General features: G+C 43.5%; 2 protein-coding genes across 2 annotated transcripts in view; one reads left to right on the top strand and one right to left on the bottom strand.

Moving 5' to 3' along the window:
• Positions 1-1,322: 1,322 nt before the first annotated feature.
• socs3b (suppressor of cytokine signaling 3b) lies at positions 1,323-4,120 on the bottom strand. The gene is made up of 3 exons (XM_085761275.1): positions 3,887-4,120; positions 2,449-2,833; positions 1,323-1,930 (listed from the first exon to the last, which is right to left on the bottom strand). The coding sequence occupies exons 2-3, from the start codon at positions 2,587-2,589 to the stop codon at positions 1,364-1,366; spliced, it is 708 nt and encodes a 235-aa protein (XP_085617401.1). The 5' UTR covers positions 2,590-2,833; positions 3,887-4,120; the 3' UTR covers positions 1,323-1,363.
• Positions 4,121-6,869: 2,749 nt separating this feature from the next.
• pgs1 (phosphatidylglycerophosphate synthase 1) overlaps positions 6,870-11,598 on the top strand; it is a 38,890-nt gene continuing 34,161 nt past the window's right edge. The window contains exon 1 of the mRNA XM_085760570.1: positions 6,870-7,021. Coding sequence (XP_085616696.1) covers positions 6,906-7,021 — 116 coding nt within the window. The 5' untranslated portion in view covers positions 6,870-6,905. The remainder of the gene's footprint in view (positions 7,022-11,598) is intronic.

Raw genomic sequence — 11,598 nt, 5'->3', positions numbered from 1 at the left:
TCATCATCAACGTGGTCGTCTTTCCCCAAGGAGCTTTTTTACAGTGTCGCTGACATTTTTCCAGCCATGTCTGGATAAAAATAAGTTCTGATGTTTTGTTTGGTCCCGTGCCAAGGCTTTTGTCTCAGTAACAGGCTTTTGTCTCGGCAACAGCGGTCTGTTTTCTGTCACTGTCAAAGCGCACATGCAACTCCTGAAACACACACATAAAAAGAAAAAGGAAAAAAGAATAAAGAAGAGGGTGCAGTGTGCCGCTGCTGCAGGGGATAATGGATAAATGGAGGAGGAGCAGAGAGAAGATGCTTTTTTGAAATGCAACAACATCTTCAAACAAAAACCTACATGTGGGTCTGTACCTATGTGTGTGTGTGTGTGCGTGCGTGCGTGTGGAGCTAGCATGCATGACCGCCCCACTCCCCTCAATGAGGCAACACTTGCGGGAAGCAGCAATGGAAATGTGTGCGCCACCACAACACACACACACACACACACACACACACACACACACACAGACAAACAAATAGTCTAAGTTCTCTGCGTTGGGCCTCTTGTTTGGACTTTGCCTTTTCTCTGTAACTTGTCCTTCCCTCACCCCCAACCCCCACCTCACCGCCTCACCCCCTCTGAGCCTCGCTGCTCTTTGTCGCCTTTCTCTCCGTCCACTCGTCCAGAGAGAGCTGTAAAAAAAAAAATGTCGGACCCACAGAGGAGGAGGAAGAGGAGGAAGAGGAGAGGAAAGCGGTTCCTTCATAAGGAAATTAAAAAACCTTAAAGGGATCTCTGGTGGCGGCGGTGGTGGTGGTGTATTGATCATGTCGTCACTGTCATCGTTAATATCGACCAATCTTCTACGAGGCTTTGCTCTGCGTCTGAGTCAGTCATAATAAACACTGACCTTTGACCTCTGGCCTCATCTGCCACTCACATTTAGTGGTCAGTTGTTATTTTGTGTGTTTTTTGTTTTTTTTTTGCAAGGCTGCACAGACGAGGTAACAAAAAAACAAACACTGGTTACCCAAATTGTTGCCCCATCTCATTTCACCCTTCCCCGACACTTCCCCTAACCCCCCAGATCTCAGGTTGTTGGTTGTTGTCCCACCCCGTCAGTGTTGCAAAAAAACAAAAAAAAACCAGATCTGGGATCAGCTGATTCATTCAATGAGAAACAAGAGCTCACACTGGTATCTAAGGCTAGAATAACTCTGGTCAGTCTCTGATGGCGCGCACACGTCACGTATGATGCGCCGAGACCTGGTCTGTGGTTTCCGGTCCGTTCCGATTCCTCCAGGTCCAGCTTCGGTCCATGTATGTATGTATGTAGAGGGAGGGGGGGTGGTAGGGGGGCTGTGCAGTTCCTGTCCAGTCATATGGGAGCGTCGTACTCCTCCAGGAAGTCTCTGAGTGTGTGCGGGAGCTGCTCGGCTCTGTCCGACCCCCCCAGGCCCTGGTTGTTCAAGGTCCTCCTGCACATGTGCTGCAACGACGAGAGAGAGGAGGAGAGCGGTCGCCGCAGCTCCAGGGGGATCCTCTCCCCGCCGGTGTGGATCAGATACACGTTACGCCCCCTCGTTGAGTTCCCCCCGCCACCGCCGCCGCCGCCGCACGCCCCCTCTCTGCTCCCCAGTCCAGCGTCCGGCCCCTTCCCCATGTAGTGCGCTATGAGTTTCAGCACGCAGTCGAACCGCGGGGGCTCCTGGGAGCTCTGGGGGTCCGGCTGCAGGAAGAAGCCGCCCCCCTCGCTGTGAATCCGCAGGTTCTTGGTTCCTCGCGTCGTCTGCACCGACAGGGTGAAGAAGTGGTGGTGGTCCGAGGAGTCCCGGACCAGGAAGGTGCCAGCTGGTTCGGAGCGCAGCAGGGAGCTGGCCTCCCGGCCCCCAACGGCCCCCCAGTAAAACCCACTCTCCTGCAGCTTACGCAGCGCACGCATCACCTGGAACAGGCAGAGGGAAACCGAGTTAGCAAAAAAAAGTCAGTGTATCTGTGTCCTACTGTGGAGAAAAGTGCAAAATCATTAATTTTAACAAAAGGAAGAGGAGGAAGAGGCTAATTTACCTCTTTATTTGGGCATTCCCTATTCATTACAGTAGTTAAAGGTATTTACCACCATTATCCTTAACGCTTTTTATTTTGTTGTGGTGATTAACACCTTTATTCTAACAAGACTAAGGCTTATTATTAATTTATCATAACACAACTTGCACTGTGCAACATTTAAGTCACTTGCTAACTTAATGATGTGACTATTTGGACACATCATTAAGTTTTTTCTCCTTTTAAATGACAAAACAACTATTTAAGATAGTTTTTCTGGCCTTGTGGCTCTTTTTGTTATGTTTCTGAGCAGAATATGGGCTTGTAGCCCCCTTAATCCCCCCTTAAATTACGCCTTTGCACACACACACACACACACACACAGATGTTTCATGTAAAAGCTCAGGTGACACTCACCTGTTGGTAGTGTGCGTGCGAGCTGAAGGGTTTGTAGTGATGTGGGGTGAAGTTGTTGGACCCCTGAACCCTGCCCTCCGGAGGGGGCACGCTGCTCATGGCGTTGAAGGCGTTGCGTCCACCGCCGCCGTAGGTCACCATGGCGCCAGCATGGCCCCCTGCCCCCGCCGGCTGGTCGAGAGGCAGGGGGCCCAGACCCGGGGCGTCGATGCAGGTGACAGGAGGAGGAGGAGGAAGAGGGGAGCTCGGGGCGGAGGGAGGAGCGGGGAAGGGAGAGGGTGAGAGGGGCGAGGATGGCGGCGGGGTCACACACCGGGTCCAGGGCCCCGGGGGAGGGGAGTCTGATGCATCCAGAGAGGGGCTGGGAGAGAGCACCTAAACACAGCTGCAGACAGACAGAGAGAGGGAGAGAGGGAGAGGGAGCACAGATGAGGCATTTCCTCCAGTGTGTAGGCTGATGATGATGATGATGGTGATGGTGGTGATGCACACACAAGTAGCCTACTAACACACACACACACACACACTGGCTCCTTTTGAAACTTAGACTGATTCATCATCAACAGCAGAGACACAAACAGACGAGCACACACACACTGGAGCTCTCGGTTTACCTCCATTAAATGAAGTTATGGCGACTGTGACAAATGCATAAGGCAGCAGGAGCAGGAGGATGGTTATATTTAGTTTAGATGAATCCTCGCTCCTTTGCTCTGCTGCTGCTGCTGCTGCTGCTGCTGCTGCTGCTGCTGCTGCTGCTGCTCCGTGCAGCCAGACAGCAACTGGATCCTGATTGCTTTCAATTGTCTTCGATCGGGCGCACCGCAACAAGGGATTTCAGAAACGGGGTCACGGTGAAAGAGTCCGGCGCGCGTTTTTTTCTTTTTTTTGTTTTCTCTTCACTCCCCCATCCTCCTCCTCCCCTCCCTCTCTCTCTCCCTCTTTCGCTAAATGACGCCTTATTCCCGGCTCGGCCGCGCCACAGAGGCCCCCGCTCTCCGGTTTCAGTGAGTGAGTGAGTGACTGAATGAAGAGGTGTCCCGTCCCGTCCCGTCTGGTCTCGTCTGGTCTGGTCCGATGAAGATCCCCCCGTGGGCTCCGGCTGGGGGCATTAGAGCCGGACAGAGGCGCCATAATGATCCAAGAGCCGCTACACTGGGAGAAGTCGCTCTATACTATTCATAATGTTCATTGCAACCCCCCCAATCACCCCCCCTTTCCAAAAAAAAAAAAAAAAAAAAAATCTCCCATCCAGCACCGACGGGCTGCACTGCACCAGCACCAGCACCAAGCAGCAGCAGCAGCAGCAGCAGCAGCCGCCGCCGCCGGACAACAACAACCGGCGCTGCGCTCCGTGTCCGCTGCGCTCTTTTCTCTGTTTTACCCACTTGGATGATATTTACGGTCCTTGTCTGTAAAAGCTCTGTTAGAAACTTACCTTGCGGATAGTATGTTCAGCCCCGGACCGCAGCCGCTCGTCGCCAGAGGAAAATATGTGCAAACTACCCGAGAGTAGTGCTAGATTAATTATTAACTCAGGCATTAAAATCCCAACCAAAGGAAAAAAAAAAAAAAAAAAGTATCCAAAAAAAGTGTGTGGGGTTTCTTTTTCCTGAGCGGAGGAATGTGATCCGTAGCCGGAGGAGTCCTCTCCTGTGTGGAGGAAGAAGGTTATTGGAGGTTGTTTCCAATGAGTAGCTTAAGCCGTAAGGCACCTCCTCCTCCGTTCAGAGGTTTTTCCAGTAAAACACGCACGCGCGCGCATGCTTGCTCGCGCATGCAAGAGAACAAGAACACGTGCGCGCGCCTTTCCTTTGGCAGATTGCCAATAAATAATCAGCGTGATCTTTTTTGCCGGGCTGTTTCCTGGTACTGGTGGGTTCCCTTCTCGACAAGGTGAAAAAGTTAAAAGCTCGGCATATGGCGCAATAAAAAAAAATCATATTCAGTGAAATTATGTCGACACACACACACACACACACACACACACACACACACACACACACACAGTGCAGCATTAAAACCATCCATGTAACCCAGAGAGCACTGATTAGCAAAAAACAACCATAGGCCTCCAAAAAAAAATTACAAAATGAATGATAATCAAATGCAGATTAAAATAAAAAAGCAGCAAATAGTAACATATCAAAACATGGAAGTGTGAAATGAAATGTTGGACTTTTTATGCATGAAAAGTGACCTTAATGATTATTAAAAACAAACACAATCATATGTTTCATGAGATCATCTAATGTCTGTAGGTAGAAGTAAAGTAAACACTAATATTTTCACTTGTACTAAAGTAAATACACTAGTTAAGCAGCAGTAGTAACTAAACTAACAGTTAAAATCCACTCAAAGCTCAAGAGCTATAACCCTCCATGCACGAGAGGAGACGCTCTGTTTGAACTCTGCACAGGGTGTGTAATAACTTTACAATCATAAGTAAATAATCTAATTTGACTTATTACTGTTTTGCATATATGAAGGCTTAGCTACACCTCACCTCATGCATGCGCACACAGCATGTTGCCAAACCAAATGAGGGTCAACAAGACACGAGTCACTTTGTTATCTTCTCTTGTCACGCCTCGCTTTTCTCGTCAACGTTACAGATGTTGAACATCTGACTTACTATAACCGGGCTAATGTTTAAATACAAGGTCCCTCAGGCTCCCTCATCCCGTGTCAGGAAGCGTCTGACTTACTGTAAGTGCTCTTGAGCAACGACCTGCTGGGCTGCTCCAGCACTGAGGCCGACCTGAAATGCCCTGTTTCGAGGAAAAAGTGCCGGATTTAAAAATATTTCTAAAAAAAAAAAAAACATTGTGTTTTATCAGCAAAAATGCACATGGGGGCATCATACAAAAGTAGTCACATGCAATTATTACTATTACTGGAACATTCAGCAGCATTTTAATGTGGTCGAGCTATTATTAAGTAATCTTTTACAACTGGGGTGAAGTTATTATTGTTATTATTATAAATATTAAGGGCAATAATGAAGCTATTTTCAAAACAAGACTACCGAGTGCTTTACATAGCTGAACCAAGGTTTAAAACATTTCAACACCGCAGTGAGGAAGATAAAATCATTCATTAAGTACTTACTGTCAGGTAGTTTGGTTTACTGTGCCACGCTTTGCATTTTATATGCCCATTACAGGCTTTTAAAATGCTTTAAAGTAACTGTAGCTGTCAAATAATGAAATGTAGTGGAGTAAAAGTGAAAATATGTATCCACCCGCTTACAGAAAAACATAAAAAACTTTTCTGCACTCACACAGAGGAGGCCATTATAAAAGTATACAAAGTTAACAGGGCTTTTATTGTCATTGAGGAAGAAATAAGTAACAATAACTACAAGTAAACTACTAGTAAACAGTTTTAGCAGCCAAGAAGTTATATAAACACAGTTTAATAGTAGCTAATAATAATGAGGATCAGCAGGTTTTCAGATGCTTCCATGCTGAGGAGAACAAGGTTAATGTCACACCAACCACATGATCACCTGTCAACGTGGAGAAAACAGTTGCTTACATACCTGTAGTCAACACTAAAGTCCCACCTTTGACAGGAAACACTGGAGGCAAAGGTCAAACCAATATAGGCTAATACAACCTGAGGGGCGTTTTCTAGTCAGATAAAGATGTATAGGGCTGTCGGCCTCTTTGTGCTCTGTGTGTTCATGTAAAGAGATGAGTCTGCATATCAGCGTTTTAGGGTAATTTCAACTTTACTGCAGAACCGGTTATAAGCCAGTTTGACCACTAGAGGTCATTTAAAAAGGATTTAAATGGAAGAACGAAAACCACTCATAGAAAGTATTAAGTAACTGAATAGTGGATGTTACTGTAATACAAACTAGACACATGAGCAGAATTTTATTGGTGGTTGAGATAGTAGATTGGTATGTTTTTTTTTTTTTCAATGACCAGTAGCCTACTGATTATGGATTCATCCTCTGAATAATAATCAGAATTGTTTAATTGAAAAACAGCAAATGCAAATGTCTGAAAAACATACATGGTTGAAATGCTGCATGGAAAATGACTCAAATGAAGATTAAACAGTTGATGCACGTCCAGTAGCTAAATATATAGCAAAGCATGATATGTCATTGATATAATCGTATGTTTTGCATGTAAAAATCACAATTTTTCAAGTAAACAGGCACTTATGTAAAAATAAATGTTCCTGTGGAATATAAAGCTGAATATTTATAGGCCTATGCAAAAAAAACTACTACTGTTATAAAGTAAACAAACTACCACAAATACACGTAGTAGGTGAAAACAACAGCTGCAATTTTTTCTGAAATATAATGAAGTAGAAATATGAAGTATCATTAAAAAAAAAGTAACCTTATACATACAGTAACGTGCCCTGCGGTGTAACTGTCTGTGAACTCTCCGCCGTGTCAATAAAGTTATTTCAAAGTCACAGAGGCTGCAGCAATGGCGGCTCCCATGTCCTGGAGGAGGCTGGTGTACTCGGTGTACTCACCGGCCATCACCGGGGTTTTTACCCGAATATCTGACCGGCTCTCCCGGGTGCGGGACAGAGGAGGCGGGTAAGAGACACGGCTCGACCCCGCAGAGACCCACGCATTTAGAAACACGCAGTTAGCCGCAGTGTGTTGCTACACCACGGAGCTAAACGATGCTAATGCTTCCATTGTCGGACACCCGTTTTTCCACCGTCGTTTCTTTACTCACAGTCAAAGACACCTCAAAGTTTGACATTTGAGCACGTTTAGATTCTGCATTGGAGGCGACTTGTGTGAAATCGGGGCGTTTACACGAGTGTTTTATTAAATATCTGCAGTGTTAGTAAGTGAGTACTGTTGCCAGTCCTGCAGACAGCAGCTCACCTTCAGGGGAAACTCTCAGTCAGAGGTTGTACAACATGTTCCTCTTCTTCATGTTGTGTAACTGTTGTGGTTGTCCCGGTTACCAAAGCTGAAACCAGACACTCGTCTGGAGTTAAGAGGTTTTACCCACGTAGCAGAGCAGAGCACGACGGGACAGGTGATATCACAGGTAAAGGTTTAAACACCTGAGTGATGGCTGTCATGTCTGACTTGTTAACTGTGTTACCCAACAACACTAGTGTCCCACTCCCATCCTTTCTTTCTTTCTTTCTTTCTTTCTTTCTTTCTTTCTTTCATTCTTTCTTTCTTTCTTTCTTTTATTGACCTCCTAAGTTCATGTGTACAAATCAATAACAGAAGAAAGACTGACACATGCACCAAAACAAGATTATAACAGTAGATCTACAAAAGCTCCCAGCCACATCCACATTATCATAAAAGTTATTAATAAAGTTAAATATATGCAACTAAACCTCTATCTTCATTATGAATATTATATTATGTCTGAAAACTACCAGAAAAACAGATATGTTTTCCTTTAAACCGTCCAAAACCTAAAGGTATTTTTAGTTTATTATTGCACACAACAAAGAAAGCATAAAATTTGCTTAAAGAATTGGCAAAATGATCAAAATAACTTCTGATTAATTATCATTTTTAATAAATCCTGCATTGTTGTCATTTTTTAAAATAAAAAATGCAAAAAGTTTGACCCCTTCAAAACATTTTTTTGTCATAAAGCATACCTAATATATAAATGTTTGCAGCTGGTGTTTACTTAACGAACTAAAAATATACTTCCTTGCGTTTCCGTGATGAATATCAAAGGACTTGATGTTTTGTTTCTTCAGATACCTCATTTACAAGAAGTTTCTGATAAAAAAAAGACCAAACCAGATCACAGTGCCGGGAACTTAATCAGGAACAGATCAAGATCCATTGATCTGAGCCGAAGGCGTTATCTTCACCAGAGTTTTGAGATGAATAATGGGAAGGGTCTGCCTCTGTCGGAAATTAGTGTGAAGTGGTGTTCCCAGGTTGTGACCCAGTTTCTGTAAAGGAAACAAAAGTTTGGATCATGGAGACACGTTGGAGCCTGAAATAAGAGTTTGTCATCTACACATCTCTCTTATCTCATCTCCTCTCTCGTGAAACTGTAGCTGTTTGGCTTTGTTTCCTCCCGCACTTAACTCTGAATTCTTTGCAAGTCTGAAATTACACCGAGTGGAAAAAAAATGTGTTTTACCTGTGAACAGTGTCAACAGGTAGATCAGTAATCCAGATGAGTGAGGGACAAAAGTATGTGGACACACCTTGGTGATGTTTTCATGGTGCGGACCACGAGTCCCCATCGCTCCAGCTGAGTGACCAGTGGGTATGTACCAGCACTTTGCATAGGGGTACGTGGAAACATTTATTGATTTATTATCCAAGAAGTAAATAAATATTCCCGGTCGTGCCACAATTAGTTCCCCCTCTGGGAGATACAGTAATAACCTGTCGCACAACAACACCAAGGCCACGCCAAACATTGATAAATGACTCAAACATCCAGTTACTGATGCTGCGGGCTCAGGAGACGGTTCATGGGAGCGGAAAGTTGTATGTTAGGCTAATTTATTATTTATTTTATTTAGAAGGCAGACAGATTCTTATTCATGTTTGAGTTCAAAAGAGCAAAAATGAAGGAGAATTATTGGTAACCCTTCAGTTTAAAGGCCGCTAATTACATGATAATTTCAAGAAATAGCCAAGAAATAACAAGTAATCATGTAGTGATGTCAAGAAATAGCCTAGAAATAACGGTCAATTTCATAGTAATGTCATGTTTTTCATAGCTGCAAATGATTACACATGATTTTCATGCTTTGAATTTTTTGGGAAAGGCCAGAATTGTTCTCCACCAGGTCCTTGCAGTTGACCGTTTTTTCTGGTCTACGCAATCAATCATTATTTCTAGGCTATATTTCTCGACATTACTATGAAATTGACCATTATTTCTTAGCTATTTTTTTTGACATTGTCGCGATTATTATTTAAAATTCATCACACTAATGTCTTTGTAAAAATTAAAGAGAGAAATTCAAATGATTTTCATTTCATAATCAGTTGTGTTATGTATGACCATGAGTGAGCTCCAGTTTCCACATTTTGCTCCCACCCAAGTCAATAGATTATATCGCCGATTTATATCATCTCACACCAGGAAGTCAAAAGCACAGTGCATCTGGTTAATTTCAAAATAAAACACAATGGACAAACTTTTTACGATCGTTAAATCATCACTTTGTCAACATTAGTTTTGCCTGCCGTCATCAGTCAGTCAGAAGGGCGGGACGTCATGGATGAGAAACTAATAATAATGGGGGTGGAAAACCGCAATATCTCATGATACAACACGTCCGTTCTACAAAAACATTAAGTCAACATCAGAAAGGAAAGGTGATATGTTGTTTAGCTACATATTAATCTCACTTAAAACGTGACTGTTTTTATCACACAACGCATCGAGTGGGCGAGGAGGGTTTGATTCATCAAGAGGAGTCAGAACAGAGATGGGGAAGCCTACAAGACAAAAAAAAGTTGGGAACCACTGTTTTAGACAATGATGACCTCTGATCTTTGTGGAAACAGTTTTATTTGACACTTTATTTATTAAAGCCCCTGTACGGAGCTTTTAACTGGATACGCAAAAGTCTCTGGTTCCTGCTGATGTGTCTCTGTTACCTACAACAGCAAATGAGCCCATCAGTGTGAAGATACGCTATTTCTAAGTAGTCTAATTCTATACCTCTGGAAGGCATGGTCGGGTCGGACCACTGACGAAACGATACGAATAGATACATTACGCTGTTTAAAAAAGAAAAGAAAAAGCAAGTCCCGTCTTCTTTCCGACGTTTCCAAAACAAATCTACACAAACGTCTTCGAGACAGTGGGAAATGCAGTTTTCATTCCGGCAAAACACCACTGCTTTCGTCCACAGGGGCCGCCAAAATCAACACTAAATGAAAAGTCTGTACAGGGGCTTTAAGTTTTTGTGGAAACAGTTTGACAAAGACTCAGAATCCAAGATCTTCAGTAATGATGACACACAGGTCATATTTTCAGGTGTCCACATACTTTTGGCTGCTTCCCTTTGGAATAAATCAGTATATTATTATTATTATCATTATTCTAAACTCTTAAGAAGCAGATGATCAGTTTAATTTTAATCTACATCTGCTGAAGAATGAGGATCTGAATCTGTGAGGGACCTCTGCTGAAGGCGTGATCGCATCGCCGCGTCTGAGTGAGGAGTTCCTTACGAGAAAGAGGACAGACGGAGCCGTTTGTCCTGTCACATGCTTCAGATCATGGAGGAGGGAGGATGTGGCACAGTCACATACCAGAGAGTAAAAAACAGCTCCTCCATTCATTTCTAATCACCACGCACGCAGCCAGAAAAGGTTCAGTCTCATTAACATAACATAACCTCATCAAAATGTAAGGAAGTTAACTCCAGACTTCCTGTAACAGGCCGTCGTACAGTAAGTGAGCAAAAGAATAAATAAAAATGAAAACAATTCCCGCTAATCCGCTTTATGTTTGTTTTATGGAGGCTTTTATTGTGTCTCAGTGTAGCCTGAGGTGATAGTTGATTTTATATTGATTAGCTCAGCCATGAAATGAAAAGCAGAAACAGTGGGCACATAATTACCTCCACCAAAGGAGCAGCTACTTATTGGTCTATCTTTTTATATGTGCGTGTGTGTGTGTGTGTGTGTGTCGGCTAATGTCAATGAAACACTAAATGTTTTCTATTTATCTTTCCATTCTTATTTAAATATTTAAGGCGTTTAACTTGTTGTGGCATAATTATTATCCAGAGTGCAGTCGACACATAAAATAAAAATGATGTATAATCATTATTGCATTTCCTATCCCACATACTTACACCTATACACAGACACACACACCTGCACCTATAGATACAGCGGGGAAATAATTGAACGCATCAATAGACTTGCATGGTGAGTATGCATAGGTGGCGGTTAAATGCATTACTCATTGTTTTGATCTTTTATAGGTCTGTCTGCAGCTCTCTGTCAGGCTCCTTGGCTCTTGGACGACTCTTCTTAGTTTTCTTTTGACTCAGTCAGAAATCTTATGAGGACCTGGTTGGTCGTGGCCAGTTTATGGTGAAACGTTGTTCTTTTCACTTCTGGATCAACGGCACTAACAGATAAAATGATGCATTCAGACACATCTGCAACTGATGCATCAGTTTGTTCTGCAA

This window comes from Trachurus japonicus, chromosome 19 (genome assembly GCF_045865225.1).
Source record: "Trachurus japonicus isolate A0001 chromosome 19, Traja_1.0".
NCBI classification, from domain to species: Eukaryota; Metazoa; Chordata; class Actinopteri; order Carangiformes; family Carangidae; genus Trachurus; species Trachurus japonicus.
Note: the sequence above shows the minus strand (reverse complement) of the source record. Positions and strands in the feature narration are given on the sequence as shown.